Source organism: Glandiceps talaboti, chromosome 3, assembly GCF_964340395.1.
Source record: "Glandiceps talaboti chromosome 3, keGlaTala1.1, whole genome shotgun sequence".
NCBI classification, from domain to species: domain Eukaryota; kingdom Metazoa; phylum Hemichordata; class Enteropneusta; family Spengelidae; genus Glandiceps; species Glandiceps talaboti.
In genome coordinates, this window is record NC_135551.1 from 23,010,984 (window position 1) to 23,033,615 (window position 22,632).

The following is a 22,632-nucleotide window of genomic DNA, read 5'->3' on the forward strand; positions in this document are numbered from 1 at the left end:
GTGCTACCACAATTTTGTTTGGAAACCATGGTAAAATGACTGGTGAACCCTGATAGATTTTACCTACTTACTACACATAGTAAAAACAGATACTTCACCAAAATTATGGTATAAAGTATAGCAATTTATACAACTTTTATCTGATTTCTCCCTCTGTTAACAGGGTTCCCAATCCTTAGTAAAAACATATATACATCTACTGTTTGGATGGAACACTTAACTTACCACATCAATCTGATCGGGCTTCACAAAAAAAGTTTAAATGGAAGATGGTAGAAAAATGTAAATGTCTAGAACTATTGACGATGAAACTCTCATCTCAAAACTGTACCTGTCCTGTTCTTTCCATTAGTAACAAAGCTGACTAATATGAAAATTGGCTAATATATTATATGTAAATATAGTTTCATATCTCTTTAATAGAACCATCAGTCTCTAAAACTAGACTCTAAACATTCATCTCAAAACTGTACCTGTCCTGTTCTTTCCATTAGTAACAAAGCTGACTAATATGCAAATTGGCTAATATATTATGTAAATATAGTTTCATATCTCTTTAATAGAACCATCAGTCTCTAAAACTAGACTCTAAACATTCATCTCAAAACTGTACCTGTCCTGTTCTTTGCATTAGTAACAAAGCCAACTGATATGCAAATTGGCTAATATATTATATATAAATATAGTTCCATATCTCTTTAACAGAACCATCGGTCTCTAGAACTAGACTCTAAAACATTCATGTTAAAAGTGTATCTGTGTGGTGAATATTTTTAATATTAACACAGGGTGATCTATTAATATGCAAATTGGTTAATTAAAATGAGAAGTTGATTTTATATAATGAAACATTTACACATTCATTTCACAGCTTAGATAGAAGTGTACCGATGCGATTGTCATTATCAATATCAGCACAGGTGATTACAATACTGTAAACCTCGATATTTTTGCTACTGCTTGTATTAGAAATTTTTTGAGATTTTACAGTCTTCAGCTAGTTCTTAAATACTAATTTTTACTAATTACCAGACTGGTACATTGTGTTCATGTACAAAAAAGCATTTTAGTCACTACTTATTTTTGCCTTTTTGTTTTCTAGCGAAATTAGAGAAAATAAGTCTTTAGCGAAAACGTCAATATTATACAAATTGGCTAATAATAATAATAATAATAATAATAATAATCTTTATTCGTCCAAATAAATTCGGAAATTTGTTTTGAATGGTCGCCGCAAGAGCAGCGCCCTAGTGCCCTAGTGTTGAAGAAGCAGGAGGAAACCGGAGTACCCGGGGAAAACCTGCGTTGTTCGGCAGGGTCAAACTGAGCATCACCCTTCTTACATACAGACCTGGTTAAATTTTAAATCAAACCCAGCCGACACCAGGCGGGTTCGAACCCAGACTGCAGAGGTAAGAGGCGTACGAGCTAACCGCTCGGCCACCGACAACCCCCAATTGAATATACAGTGTCATTATCAATTACTATCATCTTGTTTATTTCACAGCTCAGTTCTTTATTCTCTAGAACTAAATCACAAAGCTTTCAGTTTAAAAATATTTTAAATGAATATGTAAATAAGAAAATTTTTATATGTTATGGTTGGAGTTTGGGATTGGAAAGAGCTTGCATTGTGATCACAAAGGCAACACATTGTGTTTGTCAACAGACAAAACACACTCCAACTGAATATACAAATCTGACGACCAGTGAATTTTTCACCCAATGATTGTAACTGGTACAATAATAGCATTTCATGAGAATTTTTTTGTTATTTTGCAACTATTTAGAAGCTTTGTTCAGCTTTGTACATTTGGTGTTAAGAATAGATTAGTTGGAGTTGGCTGTTTACATAAGGGTGCAGTCTTATTATGTTACATTAGATGGTGTGAAATATAATATGCTTAACATTTGCATATTCAAATTTTTGATGCAGGGTAGTTGGTAGCTAGGCAACCAAGAAGAATACTTATACAAGGTGATCTATGTACTGCCCATTTCATGTTAGTGTTCACTGGCTCTCTGTGATACAACCATGTAGAAACCAATAGGAACCTGCACATTCCATACTTTATGATATCAAGATTACAATTTTTTGCTAAATTTTGTTTAAATGAAACAAACTATTTAAATATACTGCAACTAAATGCAGAGATTGCAGACATGCAGGTACCAATGTTTCAAAGTCTGCATTTGATGTCTCCATGGTGACATATTAGTTCATTGACAAAATGTTGCAAGAAACTGTATTCATTCAGTCTTGCTATCTTAAATCGTAGCATGTGCAGTTTCTGCATGGTTGTATCAAAAAGAGCCAGTGAACACTAACATGAAATGAGCAGTATTACTCTTGAATGTAATCTTACCAACACCTGCTATGCAATGGAAATGAAAGATGATTTCTATGACTTTCTGTCTGGCCGTCCACTACAAGTGCAGCGAGATAGTCTACTTTGTGGCTAGCATGACCTTACAATCAAGTGCTTCTTATTTTGTTAGTACTTTATACTAATGATAAATGCACTAACTACCAATGTACACTTTTACTTACTTACCAGTCCAGTGCTTTCATAGATTTTGGTTAGTAAGTGACTTGGTATATCGGAGTTGAAAGGTGAATTCCTAAATAGCAAGGGATTCTAGCCATGCAGTTCAATATAGCAAAATAAAAGGGAATGTTAAATTAAAGGTGCAACAATACAACATTGGTGTCTGTGTGAAGGAATTCTTCAAGAATTTCAATGACTTTCATAACACATGCTTGTGCAAGGTATAATCTTTCTAATTGGAAATACAATATACATTTCAAAATGGTACGTTTCGTGTTATCACAGACTACAATGTACAGCAGATTTGACACTACCATTCAGCAGCTGTTTGATACAACCATGTAGAAATCAATAAGAAACTGCACACACTACATTACGCTACGCTACACTACACTACACTTCACTTCACTACACTACACTACACTACACTACATTACACCACACCACTACACTACACGACACTACACTACATTATGCTACACTACACTACACTACACTACACTACACTACACTACACTACATTTGTACACTACACTACACTACACTACAAGATCCATGGCTTCATTTAGTCTGACTGAAATAAACCCCTTAAACCAATGTATGTACGGCACCAGACGCAGATATGCAGGTGCCAATGTTTTGACATCTGAATTTGAATTTTGATGTCATCAATTCATTCAAGAAACTGTATTCATTCAATCTTGCTATCTTAAAGTGTAGCATGTGCAGTTTATTATTGATTTCTGCATGATTGCATCAAACCGAGCTGCTGAACGGTACTTTGTGAAATCCGCTGTAAATTATGTATTATCGCAACTATGATGTCAATTACATTTCAATCTATTTGGAAATAGTACACAGTGAGAAAATGCACATTATGTTAATATGTAAAGGGGAACAACTGAAAGGCAAGTAAGAGGGTAGTATGATGGATATACATGTACTATGTATGTATGTCAGTGTTCTCCCTATACTGATAAGCAATGGTCGTTACCAACCAGCACCCACAGAAAGTTACCCTCACAATCAGACCAGTATTTTTGCTAAGGGTGGTTAGTAGGTAAAATCAACTTGAGTTCCAAATATATTGTACTGAGGTTCCATACTAAAAATGTACGTTAAATTTTATATGGAAACTTAATATAAAGCAGGTAAAGTCAACCCGAGCTCCAAAGGTATTTCACTGAGATTCCATAATAAAATCATTGTACAAAGAATGGAAACCTATATAAACTTTACCATATTTACCTACAACCAAATTTCGGAAACCTTAGCAAAAACACTGCAGACAGTGCAGTTCCTTATGTCATGAAAACTGTGTACTGGATCATCAGCAAAATGAACATACTTTAATTTAGAATGCACCTTGGGAATAAACTTTTGCTGTTACTTTGTTCAAGAAAATTCCAAACTATTTCCAGTTAAAATCAATTAAAGAAATCGAGGTTCACCGTACAAATTTTTGAAACAGAAGTAAAAATTATACCAAAATTTATTCGTTTTAGAATCCAACATGACCGCCATTCGTTTTAGAATCCAATATGGCCACCAAATATTGTGTTAATCGCAGTGACTGTGTGCCCTCTAACGATAGCCAAATTTTGTTGTGAGTCAAAATGAGAAAAACTGGGATTTCTCGTGAGTCACCCACATAGTAAGAGATACATGTAGGGGAACACCAAATTTTGGTGCGTCACTAGAAATTGTGTATGTCAGTGGCATGTCAAATTGCCTTAGTAAGAGGGCACACTGGTGTTAACGCTATAGGAAAAGATTGATGTTTTCCTTGAAAACAAGTTGTAACCCCAAATTTTATTCATTATTTCAAAAGGACCAGACAAAGTTTGGAGACATTACAGGACTTTGATTTTCAGTAAAATTTGTCTCCAAGGCATATTCTACCTTAGTGAATACTGAATCAGATGTACATGTACCTCATGAAAATAATGCTCATGAATATTAATCGCAAACCAGCACAGGGAGAACCATGCATGCAAAATAAATGTATGTCCAAGCTAGGGAGACGGGTTTTTGATTAGGGTAGTGAACATGACATGATTAAACTATCTATTAAAAAAACACATTTCTATCAGTCACCAAACACATGGTACCCTACACAACTTGTTTCTCTAAACAACACTTGTCTATGCAAAATGTGTATGTTATAAACCATGAACATATATTAGTATTCCAAGTCCTATTCTACCAAACACATCTGGTATACCACGAGCTGAATAAGATAGTGTCTCATGTACTGAATAGGTTAAATATAATTTGGAACTTTCAAATCTTCTCAAAAGTTAATTTACTAAAATGTCTTTGATACTTTGCAAGGAGAGTATTTGCATGTGAGAAGATTTAAAATTTGAATTCTAGTATACAGAGACAGAAGAGACATCTTACTGATGGATGCATCAGAAGCTTTTTATTTTATCGAGGGATAAAGGAAGGTAGCCTATCTAAATCGTGATCTGTGATCTTACTGTGCTCCTCACTAACTGCTTGTGATATTCATGCACACACTATCAGCGTCAACCTGTTAATTTAGCCAAGCCCCTAATGGATGTTTTCAGCATGCCTGTTTGTAGAAATTTACATGTTAGTCTATATGCAAATTATGCTGTTGTTAATGCCAGGTGTTCATCTGAGTAAGGAGTGCACATGTACATAATAACTTCATTTGAATATGGTCAAATAGTATTACATAGTGTAATCACTCCCCATTGTGACCAATCAGTTTCAGTGTTCATTTACATAATGACTTCAAGTTCATTTGAATAGTGAGTCTGATGTAGCGTTATCACTCCCCATTGTGACCAATCAGTTTGAGTGCATGTTTACATAATGACTTCATCTGAGTATAGTCAAATAGTCTGACATAGTGTAATCACTCCCCATTGTGACCAATCAGTTTCAGTGTTCATTTACATAATGACTTCATTTGAGTATAGTCAAATAGTCTGACATAGTGTTATCACTCCTCATTGTGACAAATCAGTTTGATTGCTTATTTTCCAACTACAAGAATGGCTTCATGTTGATAGTATCACAAGCGGTTAGTGAGAAATGACGCAAAATCGCAGAGTGATGTAAACAGGCTAAAAGGAAGGTAAAGTCTACCCATTTCCCCCTCCACTGTCTATGATTTTACCAACATCTAGTTACTAGAAAACAAATAAGTTTTAATAGCTTCCCCTCTCAAAAGCAAGCCCTTTTAAGTCCTGTAAAGCCCAACATTGCTATGCAAAACCAATCATATGCCATGAACTATGCGTAGGGTCTTGATAATAGTAGTATATGTTCTTGCATATGGTATGTTTGGGTATATTCATTTTACAAAATTTGCCAAAACAGGTTTGGCAATTAACTGTACTATCAGTCTGTCTTGAAGGTAAAACTAAAGCTCTGTGAACATCGTTAAAAAATATAATTGCAAAATGTATTCGCACTGGCCCTGTACAAAAGTACGAGGAGCTATCTGGACGTGACAATACTCTAGTCAAGAATTGCCTATCACTTGTACTCATATGAATCAATAACATATCACTATCACTCTAGTTGGAAGTTGGAACATATGTAGAACAGTGTCCACTGACTGAAGGTGACACAAATCAGTATTATGCTAGGGACTCTGACCCTATTGCAAGCCATAACCATAACTCCCTGGCTTGAATACAAATGTGCAAATAATTGTACATTCAGTGCAGTGTTCTACAGTGTTGTTCTGAGTAGACATATGCTATGAAATAAGCCAAAGTCTTTTGTACCTACTACTACATGTACAATACAATACAACATATTAGCAAGAACCATCTGTTACATATAGACTAAGTATTCTAAACTCATTTGACATCTTTCACATGAGTCATTGACCTACAGTTTGGAAAAAAAAAATTAATAATATGGTCGACTTACCCTTGATATATTCTCATGACTTTTACTGACAGGCAGCTTTCTGTCCAGACTGCGACTTCTGAGTTGGCGTGACGACGGTGATCCAGCTGGGGGTGTTCTACTTGCTACACCCAAGTCAGACTGACTGGAGTGAGGTCGTAGTGAATCTGTGACAACATCATATCATATCAGTAACATTACATGACAGTGTACATAACATGTATCCCAAACAATAACAACAACATCAATAACAACAACAACAACAACAACAACAACAACAACTACAACAACAACACAAAGGTCATTGATCCTGCAGCCACAAATAGGAACTGTGCGTGGTTAGAGTTGACATTTTAGTTAGGGGAGAAATTTTGCTGATTCCATGTCAATTCTTGTTGTTTCCATGTGAAAATCTATCATTATTATCATTTGCAATGTGTTTGCATACTATTTTATGAAAATTATACTAAATATCCTACAAAATCAAGGTTTAATGTTATTTAGATAACGATGTTGATATCTTACTCAAATTATCTTACTATGGAACTATTCAAAAACAAGTCCTCATCCGAGACATAAACCCTCCCAGGTAATTTAGTAGCGGCATAGATACTTTTATTTCAGTTCATTGTCCCCTTTCAGCTCATAATAAATGGAAGGAAAGGTTTCCTTGAAAGTGGTTCTTACTAAATCCTGACATCTAGCGATAAGAACTTCTTATTCACAAATTTGACGAGATCTGCTTACCATGCAGACACAGTTTACTTAAAACAGTTAGGCACCTGTTCTGAATTCTGAGTGACATTCAGGTATTCAGAATGGTTGGGAATTAATTAGCTTGTTTCAGTAGTAAAATTTAACAGACAATCTCAGAATCATATCACATTAAGACAGAGATGAACAATACACAGACACTATATACTTAGGGAGTTCAAGGTTATAATATCAGTGACGCAAGATCAGTGACCTACCACATAAAACATAACATAAAACGTAACACATTTTTAACACACATGCTGACGTAACAAATAGCTCCTGTGACATACATAACATATGGCATAGGAGCTGAAACAAAAGTATAAGCAAGAATGAGGTGATAGAGAAGAAATAACAAACTATTAAATGACAGCTTACAAGCAATAAGCAGATATCGATGACATCACACTCAATAATAACTACAACCAACAATGACAGTGTTTCTCAAATTTGTTGTCAGTTTACGAATAGTACAATACTAAATTATACTTCATAGTGTAAGTTTGGGGGTTTGTCGGTGACCAAGTTGTTAGCTCATATGCCTCTTTAATATCACGACAATCTGAGTTTGAACCTGAAAAATGCTGGCTGGGTTTCAGTAAATATTAACCATGTCAGCATGTATCAAAGGTGATGCTTGTTTGACCCTACTGAAAAAATAACGTAAGTGCCAAATATAAATATTTCTAAAGTGTGGTTTGACAATTTTATGGTTAACATCACAATGAAGTAGCTGCCCGTGAGAATTTGCTTGACTGCTCGAAAACTATAAAGCTCTGGATTTTTTTTTTACAATAACCATGGCAACACGTTAGTGGCTGTGTAGTTCTAATCCTCGCTGTTATAATGACTAGCATATGAAAAACAAATTTGGAGATAAATGCCCCTAAGGCTTAAAAAAGAAGACGTTGTGAGTTCTTAAAATTGTCAGTCAAATCAGATATCCAACACAAGAAACTTTCAATATTTAATCCTTACAATGCCATGTCTACATACACACAGACAGTTCCTTCATTTTTGACAAATTGATACTCAACTTTGACATCAAACAAACTTCTTTACTAATCAATGTACTAAGATGTTATGCTACTTTTCTGAATTTATCTGGATTATAGATTTATGGTTATTATTATTATGATTAACATTTCCCTACTGACAACACACTGACATAGTTGGAAATATACACCTCTGTTGTGTTACGTACTAAACAACAAAAACACAACAACAAAAACAACATTCTTCATACATATCAACAAATACAACACTTAATAGATGACATCAACGACATCACTCTTAACAAAAAAAACACATAACACTTATTGCATACAATGTCACAATAAAAACAACAACAACAACAACAACAACAACAACAACAACAGCAAAACCAAACTATTCACCACAAAATGTCATAAATTGACATTAACAATAACAACACGAAGCATGGAATAATGATCCAGTACTTCGAATCTGTCCGCTGCAGTGCTCTTTCACAATTTGCTTTTGTTTTTGTTTTTCCCCCACGATATTTCCAACGAACTTTTAATGTAGTTATGGAAGGATTTACATTAAGTTGATCTAAAAAATTGAATACGATAAATTTCTAATACCAATATTGTCAGACTTTATATTAGTGTCATGACAACATGTACTGATTTGGTTGCTATGACTACAAAATTGATGTGGTTGTCATGAATATGAACAAAGATTGGGTTGTCATAACTACAAACACTGACTGGATTGTCATGACTACAAACTGACAAATTTGGGTGTCATGACTGCAAGCCTTCATTTGGTTGTCATGACTACAAGCTGATGAATGGCAATGAGCACACAGCCATGGACAGAGCCTTGTACTGGATATGAATGTGTTTTGCTTTGCTAGTAAGTTCAGAGGTCAAAGGTCAACATACAGGATATGACATGCTGTGACATTTCTGGAATATCAAAAAGACTCCAACTAGGAGAGAAACTGTTTTAATTTAAAACCAGGAAAGAAAGAATTCGAGACTCTGTATTGCCACAGAAAGAATTTTATGTTAACTTGATAAGTAAAATTTCATCTAGAAATTCTTCAATTTATATGAATTTTTATCTAATTTAGTATCGATGACATATGCATTTTCATAAGATACAGTATTACTATTAGATAGAAAGGGAGAGTTTGATCTGAATAATTTGTCACATATAATGTGAGATGTCCTCTAGGCCAAATTCATCCTACCTTCCTATCCTAGGCTTATAGATATGGGGAGACTGAAGAACACTGAGTCAAATATAATGTTTTACCACACTGTTTTGGACATCTAGCAAAATGAAGGGAGCTACTAGTGATATGAGGGATATAATGGAATATTAGATTATTGGGAGGAGGGTTGTAAAATGGTTTTTAATGGCTAAATTTATTGTATTATTGTTAATGTTGGCCACAGAGTTCTTCAGATGTACCTTTCAATAATATGTAAATACGTAGAGACGATCTATTTCTGATTAGATATATCTTGCTGGGGAGTGTCAAAGCATAATATCCTGTTTCACGACTTGTTGACATTTATGTTGAACAAACCAGCACACAAAACAATAAACAATGGGTGCAATGTGGTTTTGTTGTGTTAGAGAGCACCATACTGCCAGCCATACGTTACAGACACCAAGCCACCCGGTTACAAAGCGTCAGTAAGGATAGAAGCTGGAGATTTACAAGATTGAAATGACATACAAAGAGAAGGAGGGAGGGAGGGGAGAGTGACAGCTGGCATGCAATGAGGACAGTCCTCTATAAAGGTTTAATGAATACAGATCTGTGTCACATGCACTAACTGAGAGACAACAACATGACATGCATCATGTACAAGAAAGTCGAGGCAGTTGTCAAGGTTAAAAGGTCATGGACAACTTGTGAGGGACGAATACACACATACATGTATGTCCACACACAGTGTGTATAAGTGTAGTATAAGAAGTATAGAAAGACATGATTAAATAACTATTAAAAAAGTTGTGTTATTATTTAATAAAGCATGCATGGACACAGTTGGGGTTATTCATTAAAACCTGTCGGCATTGTGGACTTATTAAGCTTTAATGGAGATGAGGCACGCCATCGTTTGTATCGAGGGGCAACAGATCTCGAAGTAGTAGAAGTAGAAGAAGCAAAGCCCATAGGCTTATCTACACCACCAGTGCTAGTAGTAGAGATGGCTAAGTGAGGTCCTCTCATTGGCCTGGATGTGGTATCGTAAACCGTGTAGAGCTCATCGGGATCGGCTCCGCGTAACCTAACCAGGTGAATAGGACTTGGTGTGCGAGCTGTGTTGAGCGCTGAAGAAGACATAGACAGGCGCTTACTCATACCACTGCCAGAGGTTGCAACATTGGACACTGATGTGGATAATCTTTTCGTTGGTGATGAGAATGTTGGTGGACCATGTGACTTGTCGGGTGATAGCTGGTCGCTGTGTCGCCTGTCACCTCCGCCTCCAATATACGTGGGAGTTCCTGTCCATGAGCGTCTCTTGTCACGGGCCTCTTTTGCAGTTTCTGAACGTTCTCTGGAGCGCCTTAGAATAGCTTCTTTTCGTTCCTGCAACAGTTCAAGGTAAACATAGATTTGTTGTTTCAATCCACATCCTGTACTATTATACTATCAATAGTTTCAATAACAATATTATGGGATATAATAGGTGACTGTGTTTTGTCAATTACATGAAAAAGGTCAATGACCTATAATTATTCAGGTTTTTCAGTTCTAGGTTTATAATTCCACACTTTTCCTACCATTGTTCAAGTGACAACAGTACTGTCTTCTACATTCAAAATAAATGAAAAAATGCAGAAAAGTCCACCCTCCGAGGCTCGGAATCAGTGAGACAAAAATAGTATACACTCGGGTCTTCAACACTGTCTGCAACATCACATTTACTCCCTAGTTTGAAAATAGTTTGAAAACAAATTCTCACCTTGTCTTGTTGTTCAAGTCTTTGCCGTCTTTCCTCAACAGCAGCTCTTCGACTATGATCTTTGTATTTCGATTCTTCTATTTTTTTCTTTTTATCATCTTGTTGTTTCTCTCTAACAGTATTTTCTTGTTCTAGTTTAGCTTTCAAAGCTGCTTCACTCAAAACTGTTGAAAAGGAGGGGGGACCAATATTGACTTTATTGTGTGTGTCATGTATACAGTACCAACAATACACCGTACTATGGTTCAATGCTCACTTTAGTCATGCACCTGGTTCTCTGTGATTGTCTCACATGATTTATGGGCAAACCTTTAGAAGAGTGGTTCAAGTAAGATGTCGTAAACCCAAATCTGTGTACTTGCACATACTACTAAACCTATTTTATATTTGAAAAATACGACACGGTGAAAAGTACAGTAACATTTTGGAGTTTGAGTTGTTTAATTTTATGATTCAGAAACCAATATTTTACTGCCACTGATACTACCAGATCCTCTGTCAATGCACACAGGCCTGAGGCATGACCTAACTTTGGTTGAGTTAGTAAAATACCTCAAGGTATTTAGGACACATAAATAGCAGCCCTTGTCATCAGCAGGGTTTGTAGTGGCCCAGGGCATATCAACTACTAAACATCATATCTTGGAGACAACTCCACAAAAGTGGTTATCTGTTAGACCAATGGAGATTAAAACAAAACTGTAGCTGAAAGTTAAACAGTTCACTTCAGAATATTAGACAAATCTGACTACCAAGCCTGTACACAATGATAATATTTCAGCTTGAAATACTAATTGCCACAGTTGTAGTGGCAGATTTAATGTTTTGTACACAGTGGGAATGTAATTGGTAACAACGTCTTTGTTTTATGTTTAGACTACCAGTTATTTAGGACAAGCTGTACTGAGAACAGGTGTCAGGTGAATCTACCCAACAATAAACATCTACACATTACCATGCTTGAAGTTTCAACCAGATTACTTGCCCTTCAGATAGAGAAATAAATATCTCAACAAATAATGTTCAGGGAAACATGCATTTAAGTTGAACGCACAAAAACAAAAGTTTTAGGCCAAAAAAAGAACTGTTTCTGGTCAGGACATTTTGACTGAAGTGGTGCGAAGACGTTTTTTTTTTTTTAATTCTCAACAAACCTCTCACTCAGTCTACTATTTATGGCAGTTACACTTCTTTTTATTTAGTACTTTTGACCAAGTGTGTATGTACTGTGTATTGTCAAGGTGCACCAGAGGTATATGTACTGTCGAGGTACACAAGAACACAAGAGATGTCATTTGCTTGTTCATGATTGGCTTTGCAGTTGTCTTCACTGAAGTAGGGAGGGTTATTTTTGTGTTTTCCCCCCAGATCTGCAGATTACATGTGCTGGACAAACATGAAAAAAAAAACTTTACATCTTTACATCTATCAAACTTTGTCATATAAAAGCTTGTTCCTGGTCATTATGAAGTAAAGAATGAAATTTGGAGTTCACCGTCTTCTTTTCTAGGAAATGAACAATCTTTTAAATTTCCCCCGTATAAGTATTTCAACTTCTGTTAAAGAAATGCATATGGCGATCCCCGATTTTTTCTTGATTTTACTTGACAATGGGTTCGGGATCCTTGAACAAAGTGACACCAAAAGTTGAAGATTTTTTTTCAGGGGAGTAAATATATAAGAATAAAAAAGTTCCTCAGTACTCACAAGGTCTGGGTTGGTGTCTAGGACTATCAGCAGATACACTAGATTTAGACGGGCTACTTGTACCAATGCTGCTAGAATCTTTACCACTACTATCATTTGTGGACGACTGCATCTCTTCATCTGTTACCGGGACAGCGCCATCTGGTGAATCCACACCACTATCTTGCATTATCATGGCTGTCTCTGATCGACCCGGCAAATCAGGAGAGGAGTCGCTGTCTTGAAGTATTGTGGTTGTCTCGGGTCTACCCGGCAGTTCTGTTAGTGTGTCTTCTGATGCCATTTCTTGAGATGTATCTAGATTGAAAATAAACATATTTAGAAAAGTATGAATTTCATCTGGACTGGCACGAATCCACCAATCATTGGCTGAGAACCTTTTTTGGGCTTATCTTGATAATGTTCTCTCAGTATGCACAGGAAAACGAATTCAATATTTTACCTTATTCAAGTGTCAGCCAGAAAATGTGTGCAGATTCTTACAGGGTATTAAATCTACCTGCTGTGAGAGATTATGTAAGTGCCTTCCCCATATGTGATGTGGATTTCAAGAAATCAGTGTCTGTGGACAGTAGCAGATAATCATGTGTTCTGATCGATGCAATCTTTATCGCCTAGAATTATCTATGTGTGTTGAGCCATTGCCACATAACATGTAGTCTACCTGTAGTTGCTAGTTCCTTGGGCAATTCTGCTTTCTTTAAAAGTGACAACAGGTCACATAGTGCCAAAGGTGCTGTCTGGGGCATGCCTGCATGAGATACATTGGTACACCAGAGGTACTGTCGAGGTGCACCTAAGTTACATACTGTCAAGGTGCACCAGAGGTACTGTCGAGGTATACCAGAGGTACTGTCAAGGTGCACCAGAGGTACTGTCAAGGTGCACCAGAGGTACTGTCATCCTCGGCTTTTGTTCAGCCACCTTCCAAGCACAGATTTTGGTCTTAATACAACTTACAAGACTACATGAAATCATCATAATATAATCTCATTTTAGGTTTCAATACTGAACAGTTGGGTGCTTTCGTAAGAATATGTTGAGAATGAGAGAACACTGTCAAGAAACCCAGCAAAGTTTGAGCTAAGGAATCACAAATGGCGCTGAAATTTGGCCTTACAAAACAATGACATGACATGACAACAAAAAAAGTGAAACCAACACAGACCCATAACATACCTGAAACTAACAGCTTCTGTATATATCATCCAACATCATGAACAAAAGGAATGACGCAAAAAGAAACATATACAATACCATTTGTGTGATAATTATTTCTAGCAATAAATCTGAATGCCCTCTACCGCGAGTTCTATTGTTGACACAATATGGGTTATAGGGATGTACCCTATTGTTCAATTCACAATATATTGCTGGTATACATGTACAAATGTAGTTTATTCTCGCTATTTTACTCCTCTACCACACTACATGTATAAGTACATTCCCGTAAGTATTTGGCCTAGAAAATACTAGCATGATGTTAGTAAATTATTGTTACCATAGATTTCATTCTGACATCATATCAACTGTCATGGTTTCCACAATATTGCAGAGTAACAATAACAAAAAATCGCTGAGAGCAATTCCAGCACAAAAATTAAAAAAAAAAAAAATAATAATAATTGTATTGTTATGTAAATTAAGAATCTATTGTCATCTACAAAACATACATGTTACTGCACATCACTATTTACATGTACTAATACTGCTCTTAAGTAATCTGTTAGTGTGTCACATACTAACAATCACCATGCTACATTGTACATAAAAATAACCCTCTCTTTAACCTTGGTGAATTTGTGTGATGTAAATTTGTATCAGTTACTATACATCATGTAACATCATGATGATGTACATCATCCACCATCCATCATAAATTCCCATCGTTCAACATGAAATGTCACTTTCTTCAAGAAAACTCCAACCCGTTCTCAGTAAAATTCAAGGACAAAAATCTTGGATCACAGTACAGGTTATTTAAATAAAGGTAAATGTGTTATCAAATTTCAGCCATTTTAGAATCCAATATGGCCGCCAAATATGGAAAAATAAGATTGAAGGTGGTGAAACCCAAATTTCTTTTTTTATTATTTCTAAAGAACTAAGCAAGCTTTAAGTTTGATGGCAAAGTTTGGAGAGATTTTATGAACTTTGATATTCACTAAAATATCTCTCCGGGGCACATTATTCCTCAAAGGGCCAAACTAACTATAGTCTTTGATTTCATTTCGAAATACATGTATTATTGTTAGTTACCCACACTACTGAAAATATGGAATCAAGTCCACCTACTAATAATGAAAATTTACCTGTGTTAACCAATATATCGATTTTAAATTTTTGTTTCAAACACAAACTTTAAAATTGTTACCTAACATTTTTGACTGTACTACACTTCAGTCTTTGTCAACAGATTGACCCATTATTCAGAACATGTGACCTTACCAAACCATGAATCACCAGGACATTCTGTTGGCACTGACAAAGTGAAAATCATATTCACTAAAACCAGACACTTTGAACTTGAGGGAGTAAAGGAAGGAAGCTGTTCATGTCCAATCCATCAGATTACCCAAAATGCAATATGATTTGTATGCACAGAGATCGACCAACACACAGCATGGCAGATTACCCAAAATGCGATATGATTTGTATGCACAGAGATCAACCAACACACAGCATGGCAGATTACCCTTGAAAATGCAATACGATTTGTATGCGCAGAGATCGACCAACACACAGCATGGCAGATTACCCAAAATGCAATATGATTTGTATGCACAGAAATCAACCAAGGTGTCTAAACACGTTGTTGTTGTTGTTCTATACATGCTAGAGAGTGATGCAAGCTTCCACTGTTCCAGGCACCTATGAATCCATATTAGGCTGTGTTTGAAATAATAGTTTAATTTGACAATGTCTATCTACATATATACCATAGTACATGTCTATAGCTCTAACCACAAACTTATATTTTTGAGTCATTCTATCTATAAAATAATTTTTGAGAACTGATAAATTTGAAAAACACTCTCACTTTCCCTACCTCTTTGTGGATGACATTACCACTCTATCATACTGTGCTGACACACACACCTGGTCCTCCTTCTAAATAGATTCAGTGTTCATCACATACCAGTATTTTTATTTTGTTCAAATATTTTACTTCAAATGTGGACATGATCACAGACTATGCAATTTTAAATTTTGTCAATTTTCTGCTCTTGAGCCTAGCAATGCAATCAATGTCAGGGGATACTCCATCACAACTTTACAAAATATTTAGCTGCCTGACTAAACATTATATTGAATTTTTCATCCTTCGACTTCTCCCTCATAAACTGATGAAATTCATATATCAAATACATTGTATGTTTGCATGTACTATTTTTTCAGTAAAATCTTCAACAACTGTGCAATCTTCAAATTTGTAAATATTGACTCGAATCGAGTGGCTAATTTTCAAATGTCTTCAGCTCAAATCAAAGATTTTTTACTTGTTTTCACAATCAGAACATAAAAGATCTTGAGAGAGAAGACAGTCAATGGATAACTTGTAATTGTATGACATATTAGCTTTCCTAGGTTGACACATTAATTCACATCTTTTTTCAATTTCTTGTTTAGTTTTTTTGCATGCTCTATGGGCCTGTAGCCTTTCACACAATAAACTAACCTACATTATTATTAGCTTTCGGAATGATGTCACCACTATATTCATAAAATATTTCTGTGTTATTAGTTACATGCCTGTGTTCATGTATTGTAACATTGCACTGACCTTCAACCCATGGGCTTTGTCCCAACCTGACTTAATCATAAATAATGTACTATGTTAAGAACACTGCAATACATCAGATTTAGAAAGTGACATCTGTGATTTTTGTTTTGTTTTCCTCTTCCTATTACAAACTCTATTTGTTGATCAAACGCACATAAATTTGTGCAGCTATCCGGGATACAACGGCCATGTATAAAATGTCCATCGGGTCAGTGCAGGAGTGTACCCATTGAGCCAATTTGATGCACCACTGACACACACAATTTCTACTACTGATGCACCAAAATTCGGTGTTCTCATATCTCTTATACTATGTGGGTGACTCAGAAGAAATGCTAGTTTATGTCATTTTGACTCACAACAACAAAATTTGGCTATCATTATATTATAGAGCCTGAGGGCACACTGATTCTGACCCAACAATTTGCAACTGAGAGTGTCACTGTGAGCAAGTTTACAGCTTTATGCCACACTGACCTTTTGATTGGTTTACTGCTACAGGTCGTGTTGTGTCAGGTACAGAGATTTAGTTTGATCTGATTTATTTCATTTACTAAATCTAAATTCATGTTGCATAAACTTAAGAAATAACTCAAACTCAACAGAATCTTTAAGACATACATGTACATACACCCATAGACTAACTTTTTCTCCATTGTCTTTTTTCTATATTGTTTTGCGAAACATTTCCTTACAACTATGCTTTGTACAATTTCACACACAGCAATTTCATGTGACATACAACAATTTGCTTTTTCCCTGTACTATGTGGTAACTCAGAAAAAAAAGAAAAAGTTTTTATCATTTGGACCTACAGCAAAAATGTTTGTTTTTTGTCAGAAGGCACAGTACAGGGTCATGTGACGAACAAGGCTGACACCCGAGAGAAAAATTCCTAGGGTTGAATTTTAATAGTCAAGAGTACTTGTAAGTACTACACATACCTATTCTGTAACATAGTAATCTGACAATAATTTAAAGGATGTAGGGTTAGGGTTAATGAGGTTAACAACCCTAACAAGAGTAAACTTTATCATCTTGAATTATAACAGTCTATTGGTACCATACAACAAGTACTTCACATACATGTAGCTAATCCGTACTAAAGTAATCAGACGAAAGAGTTGAGGTGAAGTTAGGGACAAGGTTGAACAGCCTAGCCAGAGTAACATTACTGAATACTGTACCAAATTTTGACAGCCAGCTCTAACTACAGTACTATATGCATACCTGTACTGTACTATAGTTATCAGCCTGAGGAGTTAGGATGAGGTTCCAGACAAAATTGAACACCCTAGCATGAGTAAAATTACTGAATTTTAACAGTCTACCATACGCCTAGTACTGTACATACCTCTTCTGTACCATAGTCAAAGAGTTGGGAGGAAGTTAGGGACAAGGCTGACACCCTAGCAAGAGTAACATTTTTCAAGCTAAATTTCAACAGTCTACCATACATGTACATGTACTATGCATACCTGCTCTGCATTGTATTGTATTGTAGTAATCACTCTACGGAGACAATGTTCGGTTAGATCTTAGACCCTACAAGGTTGAACACCCTTGCACTGAAGTTAAATTTCTTCTGGTGAATTTTAGTAGTCTACCATACAAACTAAACAATATAACTTACAATTCATATACTCTAGACATGTCACAGAGTCTTCCCTTGAAGAATTCACATAAGGGTGCTACACAGAATGAAGTGGTTTGGAGTAAGATTTTCACTTCATCAAAAGGACACTCAGAAATGACACAAAAGGCTTGGAATCCATTTTCATGAAGACAATTTATACCCATTCTGAATTTTATTTCCAAACCTTTCTTGACCTTTACCTAGATACTAGAAATCAGTCTTTCTGATTGATAATCATTGTATCACCCATAGACGTCTGTGTAGCTGTAGCACCTTATGGACTGTCTATTACAATAATCAAGTTGATTACACATGATCCGGTTGAAATAAATCTTGTTGTACAATGTAATGTATGCCTCACATTCTAATTTCCCACAACAACATGTAATTGTTCCAGAGAGCTTACCTATGATTTGTTTTTGTACAGTGCCAGAGAGCATTTTTGAAAAGGATACGAGACACTCTATAAATCTTTACATCATGTCACCAAATCATGTTTCCATAGTAACCTAAATTAGATAAATGACTCCTACATTTGTAGATACAGTACAGGTTTGAAATGTGGCATGGCCATTGAAACAAATGGGTATGTCAGAAACCATTGCAAGATTTTGATGTTTATATGAGTCTTGAGATTATTGTTTTAAGTGTGTTATTTGAATATATCTATGCTGATGAGGATGAGGATGACAACGACTAGGAGGAGGTTAAGGGTGGAGGTCAATGACACATGTTGGTGGTTTAATAAATTAATGTTAATGGTGATGGTGATGAAGGTGCGGGGCTTGAAACTGTTGACTTTTCTTTGGTAGTCCTAGTGGGCAGAAAGTGTTCGCCTAAGGATGGTGATCAGCAGTCTTGTACTCCTATGTTATTGAAATACCTTATGTATGTAAATCTTCCATCCTTAAAATAATCCTAGAATGTATTTCATGCAACCATAGAATGTAAACAATGCATTAATGTCTAAATAGTGTCAAATACAGTACATTTGTAAATACAACAGAGTCATCTTTGTTGCTGTCCCAGATCGATTCTTTAAAGACTGATTTTTTTTGCCATCTACTCTCAGATCATGATTTTTTCTGAACTGCGACTAGTCTCAGCTGGATGGTTTTTTTTTTTGCCGTCTGAGACTGGCAAACTGAGACTGGTCTCAGATGGCAATTTTTTGCAAACTAAAACTATCAGTTGATGGTCTCAGTTTAACTTTGTATGTACTTTATATACCACCGTAATTAGTGATAGCCTGAGTAGGCTACCAGCTGCAAATTAAATGTATGGTAGCCCCATGACAAGAATTGGTGGTCTGTGGACACAGGACTACTCTTCATTTTGAGCCCTGATGGTGATACTGTATATATTGATGATGGTGATGTCTCTTTTTATTAGGCTGTGTATAGTACCAGTGTGACATAATAGACATGCCCTCTAAGACTACTGAACAACAACATTTTCATTGTGGATAAAAACAAACAAAAAAAACTGAGTTTGCTTATGGTCAAGTAAGAGATACGCCAACACCAATTTTTTGTGTTTCACAAGAAACTGTGCAGTACTTCAGTGAAGCAAACAAAATGGCTGACATACACACAGCAATGTTGTCATGATGTTGAATCTGTGCAAAATACTGCATCATGTGAGCAAAACTACAATATTTAATGCAAATTAAGATGCTAGAGTTTGACAACTATACACTTTTAACCCCTGTACACTATTACATGTATTGGCATATATGGAAGTTTAAAGTGTTGTTTTAATACATGAATATCCAGAATAATTATTATTAATATCTATTTTTTTTAACAGGTTCTGTGACAATAAAAAACTCATCCCCCCAATTGAATTTAAAAATTGTTTATGCAAATATTGTCAATAAATGCAAATTATGTGATTACATATGTAAAATAAAATTCACATTTATGCAAATAAGATACTACTAACTATTCTCATACTTCCATACAGAAATTCAATCCATACATGTTAGCTACTTCCTTCCTGTTACATGTAGGAATACTAAGTTTCTAGGAATGTGTTATGACCTACTAGGTCACGACACATGGTAATGCACATATGCTGGTTTATTCACTCTCTTGCCAAAATCTAAAGAATCATTCTGTCTAATCCATCTGTTGCAGTGGTAACTAAGATAAGTTCTAGGCTGTCACTGTAAGCTATTGTTAGAAATGTTTGAAAAAAAGTGAGAATTACAAATTCAAAGCAACATTCGATAATGACATGAATACAGAAGTAGCAGGTGTGAGTGATAGTTTGTGTGTACAACACTTGGTCATAGTTTATACAATGTCAACAGTGTCTGCAGAGAAACCTATGTTACCTTATATGCATACAAATCTACACAGAGACAAAAGACAAAATACAAAGATATTTAACAGCCATACAAACACTAATCAGTGACTCTAAAACTTCTTTCACTTTTTGTTCAATATTTTTTTTTCTAATTCACATCAAATCAAAATTCATAATATCATATGTCTTTTTCATTTGCAAATTTAAATCTTTAGGGTTATGTTAACTCATGGATGGTTACGACAAATTTTCATAAAATTTGAACAAATCTAAATTCTAAAACTGTTTTCTATCATATTTGGACATAAAAAACAACAACTACACTATACTTATACAGAAGTATTTCTGGTAGTACATAGCTACTTGCACATCCATAAGCATAACTTCAAAAATGAATATGCCATTTTTTTAAATATCATCTACAATTTTTTTTTTAATTTTTGGCTAGAAATATTGTTTGGGTGTGAAACTGAATGCAAAAGTGTGATAAACTGAATGAGAGAAGGAAACATCTTCCATGGCAACAATCAAAATTGATCATATGACCAAATGTAACTGCTAAACTGGTAGTCATTTTGAATATTAATGAGCCACTAAATGTGCAATAATTTCAAAAACTATATTTTGCTGCATCATTTCATGATATGAACATAAAGTATGGTATGACAGGATACGTTTTGTAAATCTGAAATATCGCGTACAAGTCGCCATCAATATTATCATCCTTATCATGAAGACAGACTCCCAACATCCTTTGTAGGGTTCACCGGGAGCTGTGCTGCATGTACGTCTGTACGTGTTTAGGAAGTGCAAATTATCGTGTCGTAATTATTGTTTCGGGTACAATTTACAGAAAAACAATGATATCATCAGCGGATTATGATTTGACGTACACTAATTCGTTATCAACTTGGAATGCGTGGAGCGAGTGACCGATCATGAAATTACAATATTCAAACAAGAGCGACCCACCCATCCCACACATTTTTATCATCGTCCATTACTCAATACGTCGACCATCGCTACCAATTAACATAACAAAATAGAAAAATGGAGGCGAAAAGAGGACACACAATCGGAACCATAAGCTAAACAGTAGTTTGGAAAAACAAAGGCCAAAAATCCAGACACGTTGTAGCACATGATTTGAACGAAAAGGACCAATACATTTGTCTGAAGTGAAGTGGCGTTAAAAGACAATACGATCTGTCAACCCAAACCACGTCGAGCATAACAATTAAGTGGATTCAATTATCACGTCTGGAAACAAATATTAATTTTGCGATGGTATAATTAAACTTGTTAGAAAATATTATCAATGGGTATCGTTAACTGTCATGATCGACGATATATTATGAAGCCGAGGTCACCAAATGGACATACAGACATGTACCACAGACGATTTGATTGACTGCCCATGGTTAACTCTCCGTGATCAGGAGTAAAAGCCGGTGATGGAACTTACCTCTACTCACGTTCTGAAATGATCCACGGGTTTTCTTAAAATCTCGTTATCAACGTAAGTGTATAAAGATTGAAAAAAGCGATGGATCAAACATAGAAACATAGACATACAACTCTAATTTTTACCTGCATGAATGGGGACCCCCTCCTCAGGCTCGGCCGATATGTCCGCCATGATGGATGACGTCATGACATGCGCATTTAGGTTTTGCCGTCTCGGTTTGAGGGAGATCTCGCGTGATAAAATGATTATTCCGATTCGCATGCTAACCAGATTCAGATTCGATGACAGGGCACCACACTGCATGTTACATTCTTCAGCATATCGTAAGAAGTATTTACACATACACACACCACACACCTACAACGTTTACATGTAGCATCACCAACAACATTGTAACATGAAACATAGCCATTAATTTGGGAGTAAAATATGCAAACATAAGTTACCTAAATTAAAATTAGAACTATTGATTTGGTTCTAAACAAATTTGGGAATTTCTGTTTCTATTCTCATCTCATCTCAGTCGCTGATATTTTGAGATGGAATGAGACTATATAAAAAAGAGCCGGGTC

The 22,632-nt window shown here is 35.6% G+C and overlaps 1 protein-coding gene across 4 annotated transcripts in view; it reads right to left on the reverse strand.

Moving 5' to 3' along the window:
• LOC144453892 (uncharacterized) overlaps window positions 1-22,239 on the reverse strand; it is a 37,600-nt gene extending 15,361 nt beyond the window's left edge. The window contains exons 1-6 of one of the 4 annotated variants that reach the window (XM_078145243.1): window positions 22,183-22,239; window positions 12,863-13,159; window positions 11,156-11,319; window positions 10,551-10,779; window positions 6,465-6,610; window positions 2,556-2,639 (exon numbers count right to left, since the gene is read on the reverse strand). In XM_078145243.1, coding sequence (XP_078001369.1) covers window positions 2,556-2,639; window positions 6,465-6,610; window positions 10,551-10,779; window positions 11,156-11,319; window positions 12,863-13,159; window positions 22,183-22,231 — 969 coding nt within the window. In that variant the 5' untranslated portion in view covers window positions 22,232-22,239. Of the gene's footprint in view, window positions 1-2,555; window positions 2,640-6,464; window positions 6,611-10,376; window positions 10,780-11,155; window positions 11,320-12,862; window positions 13,160-22,182 lie in introns of all 4 variants that reach the window. The other 3 variants (XM_078145242.1, XM_078145240.1, XM_078145241.1) reach the window with 3 other exon arrangements.
• Window positions 22,240-22,632: the final 393 nt, after the last annotated feature.